The sequence below is a fragment of the Ovis canadensis genome, chromosome 14, assembly GCF_042477335.2.
Source record: "Ovis canadensis isolate MfBH-ARS-UI-01 breed Bighorn chromosome 14, ARS-UI_OviCan_v2, whole genome shotgun sequence".
Taxonomy (NCBI): domain Eukaryota; kingdom Metazoa; phylum Chordata; class Mammalia; order Artiodactyla; family Bovidae; genus Ovis; species Ovis canadensis.
The window spans coordinates 80078803-80097743 of NC_091258.1; the positions used below are offsets into that span (position 1 = coordinate 80078803).

General features: G+C 57.1%; 2 protein-coding genes and 1 pseudogene across 4 annotated transcripts in view; 2 read left to right on the top strand and 1 right to left on the bottom strand.

The window, feature by feature from the left end:
* Window positions 1-18941, top strand: part of LOC138419404 (tigger transposable element-derived protein 1-like) — a 23884-nt gene continuing 4943 nt past the window's right edge. Inside the window, exons 1-2 of one of the 3 annotated variants that reach the window (XM_069552280.1) lie at window positions 17722-17939; window positions 18422-18569. Coding sequence is in view for 1 of the 3 variants with exons in the window: in XM_069552279.1 (XP_069408380.1) it covers window positions 17865-17939 (75 nt within the window). In the remaining 2 variants the exon portion in view is untranslated. Of the gene's footprint in view, window positions 527-16148; window positions 17940-18421; window positions 18570-18941 lie in introns of those variants that run through there. The other 2 variants (XM_069552281.1, XM_069552279.1) reach the window with 2 other exon arrangements.
* MZF1 (myeloid zinc finger 1) lies at window positions 4005-13764 on the bottom strand. Its single transcript, XM_069552275.1, has 5 exons — window positions 11705-13764; window positions 11164-11347; window positions 10629-10699; window positions 10399-10519; window positions 4005-5598 (listed from the first exon to the last, which is right to left on the bottom strand). Exons 1-5 carry the CDS (start codon window positions 12098-12100, stop codon window positions 4163-4165), a joined length of 2208 nt encoding a protein of 735 aa, XP_069408376.1. The 5' UTR covers window positions 12101-13764; the 3' UTR covers window positions 4005-4162.
* LOC138419663 (WW domain-binding protein 4 pseudogene) lies at window positions 14985-15905 on the top strand (annotated as a pseudogene).

An 18941-nucleotide genomic window follows, 5' to 3' on the forward strand; every position in this document is an offset into this window, starting at 1 on the left:
CAGGGAGGAGGGGGATGGCGGTGTCGCCGCCATATTTAAGTGGGGCAGGTGCAGGCCGCCTCACTTGCGGGCCGCCATGCCCACTCGCAGTCGTGCGGACGGCGGCATAGACGGGCCAAACAAGGGGCTTGACCCCAGGGGCCACAGACGGAGGCAGGGTTAGAGTCAGAGCCTGAGCAAGGCCAGGAGCGTGGCCTAGAGTGCATGACTCAGAACCTTCGGGGTCCCATCTCAGGCTCAGAGAACCCGCCTGCAGAGTTTGGTTGAGGTAAACTAGCAAATAAAACGTGTCAGAGGATAGTATAACACTGTGGAGGTTTACACGGGCTCACACGCTTGGGGGCAGCCCTCCGCACGGGTCTAGAGTTTGCCCGCAGGCGACCCCCGGCCTTCCGCCATCTCCGTCCGCGAGGTGGGCGGAGCCAGCCTCCCCTCCAATCACAGCTCAGCGTGCGTTGGAAGGCGCGAGCAGGCGGCGCGGAGCGGTTCTGCGACTTCAGGCTGTCACCGAGGACTCCGTCAGGCGGTGAGCGGCGCCAGGAGGGCTGGTCGGGGCGGGGGGCCGGGCCCGGGGGGCGGCCGGGGCTCTGCCCCTGAGCCTTCCCGCGACCGAATGAGGCTCCTGCCGCACGACCCACCCCGTCGCTGAGGCGGCGTGCCGCCGTCTTCTGGAGCACAGTGGGAGTAGTCCGGCGGCCCAGTTGGGCCCGCGCTAGTGGTGGGCCATGGCCTCCTCTTGGCTACCCCGGCCCGATCCTCACCCCAGAAAGTAACCTCCACCTTTTCGGGCCGTGATTTGGCGTCCCTGCCGACCCCAGCCTCCTCTCGGGTACCCTCGGCGTCCTTGGGCTCCGTGGTCTCATATCCTAGTCGTGGCTGTTGCAGCCGTTCCCTTTTTGTCCCGCTTGCATTCTCTTTCCTCCATTCCAGAAGCCCCCCTTCAACCCTCTGGTCGTCCTCGCCCCAGACTGCCGGCTTCGTTGATTTCCTTGAGAGCTGTGTGCTGGAGAGGTGCTGGGGTGAGGCTAAGCGATTGGAAGCTGCAGAAAACCTCAGGTTTGGGGCGGATGAGATCGCAACCATCCTAGTGTTCTCAGGCTTCAGGCATGACTGTTCCTGGGACGCGGAGGCCTCTTTCAAACTCAGTTTTCCTTTTTGTTCTTCTCATCCGCTCTACTCTTGGTGATTATTTTTGTACGGCACGTGAGGGTTGATGACCATCCTGCAGTTTCCAACCAAAGTCTCAGGGATGGTTTTTATTGGCCAGCCTGGTTCATGTGTCAATCCTCAGGCCAGTTAATGAGACCCTTCAGCTAAGGTCCCATCTCGGGATAGAGTATTGATTCCCTGGAGAGGTAGCAGTCCACAGCTAGACTTGTGTGATCTTTGATCTTGTGGCTTCCCCACCGTGCAGTGGGTAAAACTTCATCATGAAACAAAATGCTAAGCAAAGGGGGCCATAGTGTCTGGACCGAGGAGGAGGGGATGGCCTAAGTGAGGCAGGCGGCTGGGTTGGAGGTGGTGCAGCTAAGCTTGTCACCTTCGTGCTCACTCACGTGGAAGAGAGGCACAGGTGGTTTGGGTGGTACAGGTGCTTGCGGCCCTTGGTCCTGCCGCCTGTTAGTAAGCAGCACAGGGCTTAATACATGCAAAGGCCCTGAGGGAAGCTGGGGCCAGTGCTGTGGAGGGACCGGGCAGAGGAGTGGGCAGAACCTGGTGTGTGGGCTGTGAGGGTGAAAGTGCACCTACGATTGTTACCCTAGCCTCTGGGTCCTGGCACTGGGAAGAAGGGGTCTGTCCAGGGAATGAGGGAGCAGGAGTGGGCAGGGCAGGGAGGCTGAGTGCTGTGGGCCTCCAGGCTGGAGGTGGATGGCTGGAATCAGAGCAGTGCTGATTGGTGGAGACAAGTGGATAGATTTGGGAGGCTGGGGTGCTGATGAGAATAACTGGATGGATGTGGCGTGGGGCAGCCGGCTGGGCTTGGGAGTGGACAGTATGAACTCGGATACAGACAGTCTGGGGACAGGCTGACTGGGCACTGTTGCAGCTTTCCTAGATGACCAGTGCTTAGGTAGTCCTCTCCTGGGTTCTTCTATGGCTCTGGCCAAATGGTCATTCTGTCCAAGCCCTCTGTCTTGATTGCATGGTAACACTTGGGTCTTGACCTGTAGCCAATGTGACTGGATTGCAAAGGTGTCCCTGGTCAGCTGCCCTCACATAGCTGTTCACGTTGACTTCTTCTCAGAGGGCTGTTTTGGGAGGTGGGTCCCTGGACTTCTCAAGGACTTGGGTGTGGGGTCCCATCCAGATGTCTCCATGCTTTTCATGTTTGTTGTAATTTTTCCTGTGTGGAATTTCATGTTTTTATGTAGTTGTATCTGCACAGATTTCATGATGAGCACAAAGATGACCAAAGATGAGTTTTCTTTGTTTCAGATTATAAGTCACGCAAGTCATAAAAAAACCCCCACATTACAGGATTTTATAAAGTTCCGGCAACATTCCTCCAGCCTGAGACCACTAGCTACTGGCCACCTGTGTTCATTCGTGTGCCTTCTCTGAGCTGATTCCTCAGCCGCTTTCTGTCTTCCTCTTCCCTCTGATTCTACATATCTCACACCAGGGTTCTCAGAACCGTTTGTGACCAGAGAACTGAGTGCTGTCAAAGGGCCCAGGGGACCCCCACCCCCACCCTGCCCCGCCTCAGTCCTGATCGTGCGGCACAGGAGTGCCCCTGCCTTGGGGAGTGGCAGACCTTGCTGGATGTAGTCCAGTCCAGTCCGGTCCAGTCGCTCAGTCGTGTCCGACCCTGTGCGACCCCATGAGTCGCAGCACGCCAGGCCTCCCTGTCCAGTAGATGCCGAGAGTGGCCCTGGTTGTGGCTGGGGCTAGACTAGCGGGGAGGGGGAAGGGGAAGGGTCAGGTTGGGGAGGTGGGGGCCTGAGGCTTGGAGCGGGCCTTCTCTCGCGTGCTGGTAGGGAGCCCCTGGCCCAGGCTGCTTGTCTTTTCCTGATACCAGGGTCCAAGTCTTGTAGGGACTGGGGCGACTCAAAGTGGCAGGTGAGGTAGCAGCTGTGCTTCTGGAAGGGCTGTTCCTAGAACCCTCTAGACCTCTAGACCAAGATCAGGCTGACTCCAGTCTAGGGTGAGGTTCAAGTCCCAAGCCAGACCCTGCTGCATGAATATCCCCTTTTTGGAACTGCTTTTCACCCATGGTCTCTGGTCCTTCCGCCATCCACTGGGGGAAAGGGGGGCCGTGTCAAGGCCCCAGCAGTAGGATGGAAGGGGAGGACAGGGCAAAAGCAGCAGTGGCACAGGAAAAGGCGGGAGGGGTCCAGAGGTCCCGCCCTCAAGTCTGCGGAACTCTGACCTGGAGCTGCCAGTGTCTGTCCACCTGTATGTCAGCAGCTGGTGTGTCCTGTGACTAGTTACTGAACACACATGATAGAGACCTTCCAGTTGGGGGGTACTTAGGGGTTGTGCCTGGGGCCAGGGAGGGAAGAGAACAGCCCACGACAGCACCTGGAGGGCTGGGGAACTGGCCTAGCCTTGCCGCCAGCTTTGGTTCTCAGACCGGATGGAGTCTGTGGGAACAGAGGAAAGTCTCCTAAGACTAGATTCCCACTTAAAACCTTACAGCTTTTACAGCTAAGATATGGCCGCCTCGGTTTCATAAAGACATAAACTCAGGCTGGCAGTGGACTAATGGCACCCATCTGATGCTTCAGCGCCCAGTGGTCTTGGCTGGCTGGCAGGGCTGTGCCCTCCTGGTCCTCTGCTGGCCGTTGACTTGGCCGGCAGAGAGGTGGGTTGAAAGCAAATAGCACAGAAGCCCTGCTGTAAGGGGACGTCCTGCAGACGTGGGCAGGCCCTGCTAGAGGCCACATCTGCCGGGAGCCCTGGGTCTTGCAGGAGCCCCGTGGTTACAGAGAAGGTGGTAGACCTGTAGTGAGGGCTGAGAGGGGTCCAGGCAGGTGGGCAGACAGTGGGTGCAGACCCAGACAGAGGTTCTGTGCGTTGTTTATTGAGCACCTACTGGGAGCCGGGCCCTAAGAGAGCTGGGTTGTACCCACGCGATCACGGGTCTCAGCAACCCCATGAGGTAGGTGTTCCCCGCACAGCCCGCCCCCAACGGTGGACGGTGGCGGGGCCGCCTGCCCGGCTACTCTGCACTGTGCGCGCGCTGGTGCTGAATGAGCTTGGTGCTCTGGTGGAAGCGGCGGCCGCAGTCCTGGCAGGCGAAGGGCTTCTCGCGCCGGTGGGTGCGCAGGTGCTGTGTGAGCGTGGGCCGCTGGCGGAAGGCCTTGCCGCATTCGGGGCAGGTGTACGGCCGCTCGCCTGTGTGGATGCGCCGGTGCTGCGTGAGGTTGGCGTGCTGCCGGAAGCGCTGGCCGCACTCGGGGCAGGCGAAGGGCCGCTCGCCCGTGTGGATGCGCTGGTGCTCGGTGAGCCGGGAGACCTGCGTGAAGCCCAGGCCGCACTCGCGGCAGCGGTAGGGCTTCTCGCCCGTGTGCGTCCGCTGGTGGCGCGTGAGCTTTAGGCGCTGGCTGAAGCGCTGGCCGCACTCGGGGCAGGCAAAGGGCTTCTCGCCCGTGTGCACGCGCAGGTGCTGCGTGAGCGTGGGCCGCTGGCGGAAGGCCTTGCCGCACTCGGCGCAGGTGAAGGGCCGCTCGCCCGTGTGGATGCGCCGGTGCTGCGTGAGGTTGGAGCGCTGGCGGAAGCTCTGGCCGCACTCGGCGCACCGGAAGGGCCGCTCGCCGCTATGCACGCGCCGGTGCTGCAGCAGCACCGCGCGGCGGCTGAAGCGCTCGCCGCACTCAGTGCAGCCGAAGCACTTGTCGCCCGTGTGCACCGCCTGGTGCTCCAGCAGCATGGCGCGCCGCGCGAAGCTCTGGCGGCACTCGCTGCACGGGAAGGGGCCGGGGGGCTCGGGCGCGCCGGGGGGGGCGGGGGGCGCGGCGCTGGGGCCCGGCGGGTCGCCGTGGATGCGCTGGTGCTGCAGCAGGTTGGAGCGCTGGCGGAAGCTCTGGCCGCACTCGGCGCAGCGGAAGGGCTGCTCGCCTGTGTGCACGCGCCGGTGCTCCTCCAGGCGCCCGCTGCGGACGAAGCCCTGGCCGCAGTCGGCGCACACGAAGGGCCGCTCCTCTGTGTGCGTGAGCTGGTGGCGCAGCAGGTGCGAGCTGCGGCTGAAGCTGCGGCCGCACTCGCCGCACACGAAGGGCCGCTCCCCGGTGTGGATCTTCTGGTGCCGCAGCAGGTTGCTGCGCTGGCTGAACACCTTCCCGCACATGTCGCAGCGGCCCCCTCGCTCAGCTCCGGCCCCTGTGCCGGGGCGCCCCCGAGCCCGGCTGCGACCCCTGGGGACACGCCAGCTCGCCACGGCCAGCCCGTGGCCCAGGCCCTGGCGGGCATCCTCCGTGGGGTCCAGCTCACCTCCCAGGTTGCTGGAGAGCGCTAGCGCGTGTGAATAGCCACCTTCGTGGGAGGCTGACCCTTGTCGGCCTGTGAGGCTGGCCACACCGAGGTCCCAGGGCAGGTGGACGTGGGGGCTCACGATGTCCGGGTCCACAGAGACGTTGTCCATCTGGGGTGTAAACCCTGCATGGCACAGGGGGATCCACTCATGCATGACAGAGAACCCGCTGGTGCCCAGAGACACGCCAGCCCTGGGGAAAGGGTGTGAAATGGAGCGACCTAAAACTGCCCAAGGAGGCAGACAGAAGTCACCTGGGCAGGGGCAGGGGTTCTGTCTGAGCAGGCTTCCGAAGGCGGTAAGGATGGGACAGACAGGTGGAAGACTGAAAACTGGCGACCGGCTTTTCACGTGTGGCCTAAGTTTGCAAAACCGCCTTTCTGGAAGGGCTGTAGTGCAAAAGTGGCCCTTGCACTGGGCAGGTGGGTGATGTTGGTTCCCACAGATGCAGAGAAGTGGGTGGGTTTGAGGGGGGCTGGAAGTGGAGCGAACAGGTGGGAAATGCAGCCACCAGGACTTCTGTCTGCTGTGCCCTGCCTGTGATGACAGCGCGGCTCCCGAGGCGCTGCTGAGACCTTGTGCAGCCACTGGGGAGTCTGGCCCTGTCTGTAGGGAAGTGTGGACATGGTGCCGTGGCATTTGCAGGGCACAGGAGGCCCTGGGCCTGCCTGCGATTGGACAGGGCTAGGCGTCTGGCTCAAAGGAGCAGGTTCCAGCCAGGCTGTGAGCACTCCATCCTTAGATGCTGGAGGAGGGAGGAGATGCAAGCCTGGCACGGAGGAGGAGGGAATTACGTCAGGGACACAGCGAGAGGAGCAGGGGCTTCAGGGATGACAGAAAATCTATAAGCTGCCATGGAAAACGTAGATAAATTATACTGCATCAAAGGAAATCACTTGTGTTCAGCAAAAACCCTCAAGAGTCACATGATGAATGACAAACTGAGAAACCCTCCAGAGTCAAGGGTCTCATTAACCAAAGTAACAGCAGCAATCAGTCGACAGGAAAGGATGTGGGCAGAAGACTAGAAAAGGAAGGGAAATATCACTGATGCTTAAATTCCCTAAAGCATGCTTAGTTCCCCCATAAGAAAACTGCACAGTAGGGCCATACTTGTCTGCTGCTCCACATCCTTACTCCAGAACCCAAGTGTCTGTGTGCATTGCTGGTGAGCACAGACAAGCTGGTGTCACCAAGTACGTCAAACGATAAATTTCCCATAGGCTAATCCAACAATTCCACTTCTAGGTACTTCTCCACCAGTGTGTTCCTCCCTGTGTGAAATGACTGGTATAGGAGGTTCTCAGTTTTCAATAAAAAGTAACTCAAGAGTGTCAGTGGGAGCCTGGATGGGTAAACAGGTGTGTCCTGGGGAGCTGTCCAAAGAGGAGGGCGCTTGCTGCTGTGTGTTCAAGTGGGAAGATGCACGAAAAATGTCAGGCGGGGGATAGGGTGAAGATTCAGCCTCCCTGTGTGTTTTAAAGACGGCAGATGAGCATGCATCCACGTTTGTGTTTGCTTTCCTGCACACAGAATCTTTCTGTAAGTCCACACAAATGACCAGAGCTGCTGGCTGTTGGGCTGCAGGACCGTGTGACTCAGGCAGGGGAGGAGTGCTCCGCTGTATATGCCCTCGGGCCTTCTGAATTTTCTAACGTGAACGCTACCTATTCAGAATGTTCTCCTGATGAAAACACTGGCTGCACAGACGTTCTGTGGAGGGCAAGGGGAGCAGCCAGGACACCCAGTGGTGCAGAGCCCACGGTGGCTGAGGGAACTGGTATTTGAAGAGGGGGCTGTGGTTGTCTGTGGGCAAGTGCAGCCCAAGGAAAGACCGGGGCAGCAGAGAAAGGACCCGCTGAGGAGCCGTAGCCGGGGCTGCCAGTGTGGCTGGAGAGAGCAGAGACTGTGCTGTGCTGGGAGAGGCAGGGCACTAGCTGCCCAGCAGGGCCCCCAGCTGAGAGTTGAGGCAGTGGAAGGGGTGGCTGCCAGACTCCCGCTCAGCTTCAGTATGCAGCCCTGACAGAGCAAAAGAGAAGACCCTTCAAAATGCCTGGGGCAGCTCCAAAGCAAGAAAGGGCTGTCCAGAGCTTGGGCACTGTGCTTGCAAGTGCTAAGGCTGCAGAGACCAGGGGGCTGAGGCCAGGTTCCGCTGTGAAGCAGGGGGTTGAGGACTCGGCCTGGGTGAGTCCAGTCCACCCACAGACCTTTGGTGTGTGAGCCTGCAGAGGGATCTCCACTGAACGGCTGGGGGCCCAGGTGAGCCTTCCAGTTCAGAGTCACGATGGACTCCGTGGCAGCCTGTCACCCAGGATGGTGCTTAGTGCAGGGACAGACAAGGAGCTCCCTGAGCCGTGACGGGCAGGCTGTTTGCAGTGCAACCAGCGGGAGCACTTGCACCTCAGGAAACCAAGCTAGCTAACAAGTCCAGAAATAACGTCAGGTATGTCCAGGTTCTCAAAGGATGGGTCAGCATCCATGAAGAAAGAATGAGTTTGGGCCCTTTATTGATAAAAACAGCAAATGGGGACTTCTAGGTAATAATAGTATCTATTTAAATTGGTTTCATTGTGGAACAGCATTAAAAACCACCATAAAGGTTTTGTTTTCCTCAAGGTATAAAATCCACAAAGATGAAGAGAAAAGGAAACAAAGCAACCCCTGATATTTCTACTCTGGGTGGCAGACTGAGCAAACAGTAACTGTGCAGCAGTGGGGAAAATGGAAAGAAATCAACCTGTTTGATCTCAAAGGCTCAAAAAGTTCAGGGTTTGGAAGGACCAGGTCCCTCTGGCCAGGCAGGTAAAGGGGCAGGGATGCCAGGTGGGTGGGGGAAGCTGACTCAAGCTGAAGCTGGGCTACCTCAGGGAACAGCACTGGGCCCTCTCTGCACACAATTCTGAGGAAATGGAGGATGTGGGCACTGCAGTAGCTCTGATTTCTGGATCTCTTCTCCCATCCTGGCAAAAGGCTGGGTGGAGGGTGTGTACCAACACTGAGGAAGTCGAGGGGTAAGCAAAGCCACCCAGGGGACTGAGATGCCAACCTGTCTCCCAGCCAGGATGCAGGCAAGAGGCTAGACGTGCCTTCTTAGGACACTCAGAGGCAAGAACTGAAGATCCTCACAGCAAGGGCGCCCGCCTCCATACAGCCCAGCCAGGGTGCCCTGTGGCCCCTTCAGTGGCATCCACGGTTGTTCCACCCACCCACTCATGTCACACAGGAAGTGGGTCTCTATGGGGAGCAAACTCTTCATCTCTCCCAGCCGCCCTGTCTCACCTGCCAAAGAGATCAGAGAGCACCCTGGGAGAAAGCTTGAAGACAAGTCATCATTTGTTGGGCTCCAAAATCACCATGGATGGACGCAGCTATGAAATTAACAGACACTTGCTCCTTGGAAGGAAAGTTATGACCAACCTAGACAGCGTATTAAAAAGCAGAGATACTACTTCGCTGACAAAGGTCCATATAGTCAAAGCTATGGTTTTTCCAGTAGTCATTTATGGATTTGAGAGTTGGAACATAAAGAAGGCTGAGCACTGAACAATTGATGCTTTTGAACTGTAGTGTTGGAGAAGACTCTTGGCGAGTCCCTGGGACTGTAAGGAGATCAAACCAGTCCATCCCAAAGGAAATCGGTCCTGAATATTCACTGGAAGGATTGATGCTGAAACTGAAGTTCCAATACTTTGGCCACCTGATGTGAAGAACTGACTCACTGGAAAAGACCATGATGCTGGGAAAGACTAAAGGTGGGAGGAGAAGGGGAGGACAGAAGATGAGATGGTTGGATGGCATCACTGACTGAATGGACATGAATTTGTGCAAACTCCAGGAGATAGTGAAGGACAGGAAAGCCTCGCGTGCTGCAGTCCATGGGGTTGAGAAGAGTCAGACACAACTTAGCGACTGAACAACAACAAATTATTATCCTCAGAGAAATAAGGAAAGATGTTACCACTGTAAGAACAGAAAGTGGCTTAAATAAGTATTCAGGGAAAGAAGACACTGGTGGGAACTGAAACTCTACTACCAGATGTGAAAATCTCAAAAGAAGAATCTGGAGGATACATGAAGAAATTTTCTGGAAGATAGAGCAGAAAAAAAGGGATGGGAAATTGCAGAGAACAGAACACTGGAGCGTTTGTCCTCGAGTCTAGTAACTGAGTAACGGGGATTCTCGAAACAAGAGAACAGAACAGTGCAGGGGAAGGAACTCAAAGAAACAATTCAGGGCAGCTTCCCACAGTTGAGGAATTGAATTTAAAGTTAGGCTCACCAACAGTGGTGATAAAAAATGTTTTGACCCAGTTTTACAGCAGTTAAGAAAAAAATGTTTGGAGACTGAGTCAATAAAAGAGCTCTTCACCCAGCCAAAATTCAGTGTGATGTGGAGTGCTAGACGAATGTGTTTTAGATATGTAACACCTCTCAGAACTTTACCTCCTGCTCCAGAGTTCACAGGAAGGTCCACCAGAACATGGGAGTAAACCCAGAAGTGCAGGGGCCCAGGGAGTGGGGATGAAGATGAGATGGGGCCTGGACGATGGTGGGCCATGGCAGGCATGTGACCGAGGTGGACTGAGCAAGGCGTCTGGCCTGAGAACCTGGGTGGTTGGGTGGGACACTGTGCTGTCCCGCCCAGTCCCCACCTGTGTGAAGGTCCCTCCTGTCTGTCCACCCTGCTGACCTGCTGTCCAGTTGGTGGGACGCAGGCCTGGAACCTGGGGGCCATCCAGGATGCCAGGGCTGGGAGAGGAGGTGGGGAACGAGTCCTGCTCTCAGGAGGGTTTACGGGGCTGGGAGGTTAATGGAGGGCTTGGCTTTGGAGGGCAGGTGCTGAAGCAGGCTGAATGCTGCAGGGGCCGCCCAGGCAATGCGGGTGCGTAGGTGATGCTGGAGGAAGGGGGCCCTGTGTTACTCACCTGGGGAGAAGATGCCCCCAGCTTCCTCCTGCCACAGGGCCCGGCAGTGCTGCCTCCAGGAGGAACCCTCAGGCCCAGACTCACTATGGGGGGAGGCCTGGTCCAGCACCACGCCACAGTCCTGAAACCACAGCGGTCACTGCTGGTCTGTGTGGCCAGGCCCACCCAGGAGGGACCCACCTGGCCCACACCCAGCCCCACCTGCTGAGGCTCCCAGAGCAGGGACTCACCTGGGCCTGGTCAGGGAGCAGAGTGAAAGGGGTCCCCTGCAGGCTGCTTAGAGGCCAAGGACACAGTGGCTCTGGAGAAGGAGGGTGTGGTCAGGAAGCTCCAGGGCGCCCCACCCTGCTGCCCTCCTCAGTGCTGTGCCAGGTGCTGGGATCCGGTGGGGTGGGACCTGGGGCTGGCGTGGCAGGGGGCTCTCTGGGTCACATAGGAACGTGGTGTGGGGGCGTGTCTGGCACCTGCCTGGGAGGTGGAGGAGAGGACCTCCCCCCCAACCCGCGCCTCCAACGCTCCAGTCTGCTGTCTGGTCTGCAGCAGTTCGCTAATGCCCCCCCAGCCCCCCACCCCCACCCGCCGCAGATCTCAGGGAGAGGACTCCTGTCTCCCATACACGGAAACCCCAGGAGCTAGCACCATGCTGACTGAGGACATGGAAGGAACCACGGCTGTGGCAGGCTTGGCCCACAGGGGAGAATGGCCACCACTGGCTGGGCGGGATGCGGGGGCCGCCGAAGCAGAGGGCACACCGCCTGCCCTTACCTGGCTCCTTGGTAACCTCGAACTCCTCTTTCACCCGCAGGCCCAGCGTTGATTGCTCCGTGGCCCCAGGGGGCATCTCCAGCCCCGGTTCTGGAGTCTCAGGTGTGGGCTGAGGGAGGGCCTGGAAGTCGGGGGGCTCCGTCCTCTCCGAGAGCACCTCCTGACCTTGCACCTGGACCGTGACCTGGGTAGGTGCCCCCCATCAGGAGCTCAGGTAGGGAGCTCCCTGGCCTCCACCCTCTTGGGATCCCAGGGGTCCTGACTCGGCCTCTGAGGACCCATGGTCCCCAGGGACTGACATAGAGGGCAGGGATGCCCTGCAGTTGCTCTCCTCTGCCGACACCGCCCCCCGCGCCCCTCCCCCCCCCCCATGCAGCCTGAGTCCTGACTCCAGCTGATGGAGGGCTGGAATTGGAACCGCGGCTGCCCCTGGCACAGGCTCTGCTGCAGGTGACCCCTTCCAGACCGCGGGGGACTAGCGTCCTGCTGAAAAGGGCGCCCCCAGGATGAGGCAGAGACCCCAGGCCGCTGGCTGACTCACCCATCTCCGGGGCCCTCCTGGCTCCCGGCGGAAGCCCTCCACGAGGGCCGCGGCCTCCTCAGGGCTGCCTGGCTGTTGTCCCCGCACGCGGGCTTGGATCTCGAGGGGCAGCACGCCCAGGAACTGCTCCAGCACCAGCAGCTCCAGCATCTGCTCCTTGGAGTGCGCCTCGGGCCGCAGCCACTGGCGGCAGAGCTCCCAGAGCCGGGCCAGCGCCTCGCCAGGCCCCGCGGCCTCCTCATAGCGGAAGCGCCGGAAGCGCTGCCGTGCCGCCTCTGGGCTCAGATCCCAGGCGGCGAGTTCGCCCTCCTCCTCAGAGTCCTCCAGCTTCACCGTGACAGGCCCCTCGTCTTCTAGGGATGCGCGGCCCGGGGAGCCCAAAGCCGCTGGCCTCATCGGAAAGACCAGGCTGGGGCTCTTGAGGCCAGTGTCCACCCCCAGGGAGGAGCGCGCGGAGGCTGCTGCGATGGGGATAGTTGGCGTGCCGCTCAGGCCAGAGGCTGCCGTGTGGGGCCGGCCAGCCCTCGTTGAACCCCTCTAGCTGGGTGTGTGCAGTCTCTGGCCTGTTCCTCAGGCCCAGAAGGCACCTCCTCTGCCTGCTAAATCCCACCCGTCTACACGCACCGCCTGAGCCCTGCCCTCAGCCCTCTCCTGGCAAGAGACACCTACGACCCCCGCCCCTGGGCATCCGCACCACCGCCACCTCGCCCCCGCCAGCGCCGGACCATCACTGCCATCCACTCTCCTGCGTGTTTCTCCGACTGTTGCCCCCCAGCGTGGTTTCACAGGGCAGCCCCCCTCCAGCGGCCCCAGCCCACACCTGTGCGAGGCCCACTGTAGGGCACATCATTCTGTCGTCATCCTCCTCCCATCCAGCCCCCTTTTCTGAGCCCCATTATCTCCTCGACCTCCTGACTCAGGTGGGGCTAGCGGGTGATGGCGTTTGAGAGAGGGGTGCCAGGGGCCCGAGACCCCTGGCCTTGGAGTCTGCGAGAAGAGCCGGAGATCCCGACCCTGCCTATTTGCCACGTAATCCTGCCTTGTCGCTGTGCCACTGTGACTCTCCGCCCCCCCCCCCCCCCCGTCTGCAAACGGGGGCGACCCCCGCTACACTCGCGCTGCTCCTGCAGCTGGAGGTACGGTGCGAGCTTTGGGAAGAAACCGGCGTTTATTTCGATTTCGAGGACGCCTGATCCCGTGAGTCTGACCTTGGCTCCTCAAGGCTCCAAGTCGGCCTGAAATCCCAGGGGAAGGCTGGGCCTCCGCGACCCTGCCTGCCCTGCGGAGCTTCCCGAACTATGTCGAATAGCAGCCGGGGCGGGCGGCGCTTGCCTCAGGGAGCCGGGGCAGATCCGGGTGCCGCCATGGCAATGGGGCGGGGACTCCAGGCTCTGTCGCCGTGGCAACCCGCGCCGCGCGTGACAACCCAGGGCCAGTTCGCAGGGAGCGCCAGGCCCCTGCCCCGCGCCCCGCAGGACTGCCGTCCGGGTCCCTGTCCAAACCTTCCGGGCCGAGGGGCCCCCGCCTTCACCTCGGCGCTCAGCTGGCCGCACCGCGCTCCCGAGCATGCGCACTCGTCGGCCTCCCCTCCCGGCCAGACTATAGCTCCCAGAGTGCTCCGCGCGGCAGCGCGAGCGCCGCCCCGCGCCCCCGCCCCCCGCCTCAGTTTCCGCGCTCGCCTGTTTCCATCCTCGCCTCAGTTTCCACCCTCCTCCCGCCTGTCGGGCCACTCTCGGGGCCGTGTCTCCCCGCTCTCCGAGCCTCACTTCAGGCGTCCCGGCACCCGTCGACGCGAGCAAGCTTCTCAGGGGGAAATGTGCCCAGCACCGCCTTCCAGCAAGCTTCCTGAATTCTCTACCGGGCTTCTGGGAGTTAGGGATCTGCACCAATCACGGCCCTCGCTAGGACGCCCTCAGTCCCCGTCTCCATGGCGACTCCCCGCAGAGACTGGGTCACCCCTTCCTCCGCGCTGGGGACCGCAAGCGAGCCTGCCATTTTCGCCTCGGCCCCCCGAGAGCCGGGGCCGAGCGGTGTGGTCGGTTGGCCTGCCGCGCGCATGCGCGGCCCGTTGGCGCTCTTTTGTTTTCATTGGCGGTAGGCGGGCCCCGGGCGTCTCCACGGTAACCGGTGGGCTGAGCAGGTGGTTTCCAGGGCAACCCCTTGTACCGGCTGGTGTCTGAGAGGATGGGAGAGGTGGGGTGAGGGTAGAGATGCTGAGCGAGCGACATAGCGAGGAGAGAGTGAAAGTAAGTGAACACATAGTGACAGAGACACACGCAGGACAGACAGCGGAGAGGGCTTTCTACTCTCAGAGACCTAGATCAGAGAGTCAGGGCTGGTCAGACGTGTGTCAGAACAGTTAACAAGAGGGAGAGAAATCAGGGCCGGGATGGAGAGGAAAGGCGGAACAAAAGGAGATTCGATTTACAGCGAGACGTGCAGATCGCGAGATTCAAGGGACAAACGAGGATCAGGAGTACAGAAGCAAGAGGAGAGACGTGGACAGAAATTGGAGATAGAGTGAAATGAGTCGAGAGTTTTCAAGGGCTCAGAGAAGGGTGACAGCAAGAAGAGAGACAGATGGAGCAGGAGGGGCACTTGTTAAGGGAACTTACCCAAAACTTGCCAGTAAGAGAAAAAAGATGGCTGGGAGTCCTAGCACCGTCTCTAGTAAGACTGCTTCAGATTGATTTCCTAAGCGAAGCAACTCTTGATCAGAGTTCAGATACTGTGACGTTAGATGCTAAGTTGTAAAAGGTTGATAGGTTGATGCTAACTTGTAAAAGGTTGATAGGTTGTAAATGCTTTCTGTCCAGTAGAGAAGGGTACCCCAAGTTTTTTTTTGTTTTAAACCACCCTGTAGGACACTAAGATGCCTGTGTGGGACACCGACAATCTGAGTTTGCGCTATTATTTCAGTGTTTGTTTGTTGTTTCACCCTCTCTGTTGTTCTCTCTCACCTTCCCAGAACCACATGTGTCATCCTGCTAGTTCCCACCAGAGGTAAATACCTCTTTGACACATGCTCACTGCGTTTGTTTTTAGCGGTTTCAAAAATTAAAATTTTGACAGTGTGAAAGCAACCATTTCTCCCCGAATGTGGAACAGATAGGAAGAAAGAGAAAACAGTGAAAGAGACCCAGGGAAGGAAGGTGGTACAAAGGATGATGGAAAGAAAGAGACCGGGTCCCGGCTCAGAGGCTCCAGTGGGCCTCTTGGTGAGCTGGGCCCCAACTCATCCTGCATAGGGAATGTGAGCCTCACCCAGGCCTGGGGATGACCCGCAGAGTGGCTGGTCCAGTGGGAGTTACAACCAAAGCAATTCTGTGAGTACTGCAGGTGTTGGATAGTGGACAATAGGCCTAGTGTTTACTTTCTTGAAAGAGGAAAGAATCATAAAGAAAATGTGTCAAAGAGGGTATGTGAGATTAAACAGGAAAGCCTGGAGAAGGGAAAGGAAGAAGAAAAAGCATCTAAGGAGTTTGCTGCAGTGGAGGTAGCTGCCCTGAAAGGATACTAACAGGATTTGAAAAGGTTTGGCTTAGAGTCAGAAATTTCAGAGCCAAGCATATCATTGGTGACCAGTCGGCAGGAGGACAAAAAAAGACCCTTAAAAGGGCAGATGGACAGAATGAGTTATCTCTGAGGGTTACCATTTCTATTATGATCTTATCACAAGAGGACCTCAGTGGGAAAAACCTGAAGGATTTCAAGGAGACTTAAAAAAGAAGTAGTGAAGATTGGGTAGAAGGATTAAGTGAAGATGGTTATATATATTATTATAACCATCAGGGGAATCCAGATGGGAAAATCCTGATGATTTCATTCCACATTCTGGTGATCTCTTATCTAGTAAAGTCAATTAAAAGTTACCTGCTACCCTGGAAGAGTCCAAATTATCAGATTCACATAGTTACTGATGGTGGAACAGGAAGCAAAAAAGGGAGGGGGGAAGGAAAGCTCTCTACAGCAATGTAAAAGCTAAAAATAAAGTTTAAGGAAGAAACTAAAAACAGTGATAAAAGTACTGAAACAGAAACAGAAAGGAAAAGAATACCTAAAGGAAGAGTTCATCAGGTCCAAATGAAGAAAAGTCCAAAACTCATTAGGAAAAAAAGGTGGATCACTGGTAAATAATCTACCTGCCAGTGCAGAAGACTGGGTTCGATCCCTGGTCTGGGAAGATCCCGTATGTTACAGAGCAGCTAAGCCAATGCACTGCAACTATAGAGCCTGTGCTCCAGAGCCCGGGAACTCTACTGAAGCCCACAGCCCTGGAGTCCATGCTCCACAACAGAAGTCACTTCAGTGAGAAGCCCACGAACTGCAACTATAAAGTAGGCTCCGCTCTCTGCAACTAGAGAAAAGCCTGCGCAGTGCTGAAGGCCCAGCACAACCCAAATAAATACAATAAAAAAAAAACAAACCCATTAGAGAATGGGAAGAAATTAAACAAGATGTTGAGTCCCATGAGGAGGTAGATTTGGAACTTCAAAGCGCTGAAAATGATATGTATCAACTTCAGAAGTTGATGTTGGTGGGGAACCCAAAGTGGTGTCCTGAAGTTTGTGCAAACTCATGTCCACTGAGTCAGTGATGCCATCTAACCATCTCATCCTCTGTCGCCCCTTTCTCCTGCTCTCATTCTTACCCAGCCTCAGGGTCTTTTCCAGTGAGTCGGCTTTTTGCATCCAGTGGTCAAAGTATTGGAGCTTTGGCTTCTGCATGAATCCTTTAGGGTTGATTTCCTTTAGAATTGACTGGTTTGATCTCCTTGCAGTCCTAGGGACTCTCAAAAATCTGTTACTGAAAGAATGTGTGGTGGGTCCATCTCCTTGCCGCTCAAAAGCCAATAAACAGGCCAGCTTGGTAGAAGGGAACATTTGCTTCATATCAGATGCTGGCAACTGGGGGTGGAAGGTGTCAGACATCTATCCAAAGGCGGACTCCCACCCCTACCCTCACCCCCAACAAGCAGGGGGCAAGAGCTTTTATAGACAGAAGAGGGGGTGGCTACGTGCAGAAATCAAACAGTCATCTCTAACAGTCCTCTTCAAGTTGGTCATCAGTGGTCTGACCAACATGATCTTGGTTTTAGGTATAGTTAATCTTCAGTTCTAGGGTCCATTTGTTCCCATTTCTTTACAGCCAGTTCTTGGAACTGTGGCAGCTCATGTCATGGGTGTCGTCTGGTCATCATGTAGTCTCCCACCTCGTGTTTTGGTATCTATAAGACAGCTCACAGGATATGGCTCCGAATATTATCTATAGCCCTTGAGAAGGAACTAAAAGTCCTTGACTATGCTTAATGACAACATTATTATTATTTAATCTCCTTTGTTTTGTTTCAGCATTTCTCTCTTCTCTGATTAAACTTATTCTTTGACTAAAGTTTTCCACAGAAAAAAAAGCAAGCACAGGACTTGGTGGTGGTGGTGGTGGTGGTGGTGGTGGTGGTGGTGGTGGTGGTGGTGGTGGGGCAAGGACCATATAATCCTGCTCCGTTTCAAGTCTTCTCCCACACCAGAATTCGAAAGTATCAATTCTTCGGCACTCAGCCTTCTTTATAGTCCTACTTTCACATCCATACATGAATACTGGAAAAACCATAGCTTTGACTATATGGATCTTTGTCAAATTTTAAACAGGCTTTTCACTCTCCTCTTTCACTTTCATCAAGAGGCTCTTTAGTTCTTCTTTGCTTTCTGCCATTACAGTAGTATCATTGGCATATCTGAGGTTATTGATATTTCTCCAGGCAATCTTGATTCCAACTTGTGATTTATCCAGCCTGGCATTTCACAGGTCACTAGCATACATATAAGAAAATTACAGCTAATTAAAAATTTCGTGAAAGAGGAATAAAAAAAAAGAATGTGACGGAAAGCAGACGGCAGAAAAGACAAGAGAAGGAAATTAATAGGCAAGAAAGCCACCCTTGGACAGACATGGCTTTGAGCTTCCCAGCTCGGACTCAGCGCTGGGCGGGCTCCTCATAGAACTACATTTCCCGGCAGGCCCTGGGCGACCGGGTACAGCAGCCGGCGCGCCCTGCGGGCGGGAACCACGAGGCCCTCTCCAATCCTGGTCGTCGCCCGGCAACCTCCGCCTCCGCCGCTAAAGATGAAGGCTGGGCTCGGCCGCCGCTGGAAAGCGGCGAATGAGGCCGGAGATGAGGACTCTCTGCAGCCCCGCCGGCCCAGCTGAGGCAGCCGGTCCATGTCGCCGTCCGGAGGTGAGGGCGGTCGGCCGCGCGGAAGCCGGGGCTCCGTGAGAAGGGGCCGAGGCGCCCATACACTCGGTTCTCGTGGGGGAAAGGAACGGACGCGCGGGAAAGGGGCCAATGGGAGTCTTCGCCGGCCCCGCCGCTTCCTGGGAAATGTAGTCTCGCGCCTCCCTCCACGGCGGGCTTGGGGACTTTGTAGAGGGCGAGGGAGAGAATGTGAGAATATACGGGGGAGTTTAAAATTGTGGGTGAGCAGGCGAAGGCATCGATATGGAGAGAGAGGGACGGGCGCGTGACTTGTTCGGAATTCGGGGCCTTTTTCTGGAAGCCTTCCCCATGCCTACGCTTCTGTACCGCAGGTGCAGCCCATGGGTCCCTGGAGGTACTCTTCGTGGGTGCCACAGACACTCCCCAAAACACACAGACCTGTCAGGCGCCTGTCCTCGTTTTTCACACGTTTTCCTTCAAAAAACTTTTACTGTTTTGACCAGGTGCTACTTTCACATGCTTTGAAATGCAAAAGGGACAAAGTGAGAAGTCGGCCTCCCTTCAGGGTGCTTCATTTGATAAGTTAGCACGAGACCAGAGAATGCCTCCGGAGTGCCAGGCTCTTCCGCTGGGGACTCGGCGGAGTACTCTGTAGGTACAGCTCCTGCCCTGAGGCAGTGTGTGATGGATGCACGGTAAAGGTGGGGAGGGCTTCTCTGATCAGGTTACATTTGACCTGCAGAAGAGGGAATAAGCCATGCCTATTAGAGGGAAGGGCGCCCTGCTGTGCGCCAAAGAGCCACAGTAGCAAAGGCCCTGGGCTGGGGGTGCCCTTAGCCTGCCCTAAGGATGTGGTCAGGAGTAGGCAAAGGAGAGAAGGAGGCTTAGAGGCCCTTGACAAAGCTGGTGATGACTGTGGCTTTGACTCTGGGTGGGAGGCCTGGGAGGACCCTGAGCACACGGGCCATCGGTTTTTTGGTGGGGAGGGCAGCACTTCGCAACTTGTGGGGATCCTGGTTCTCC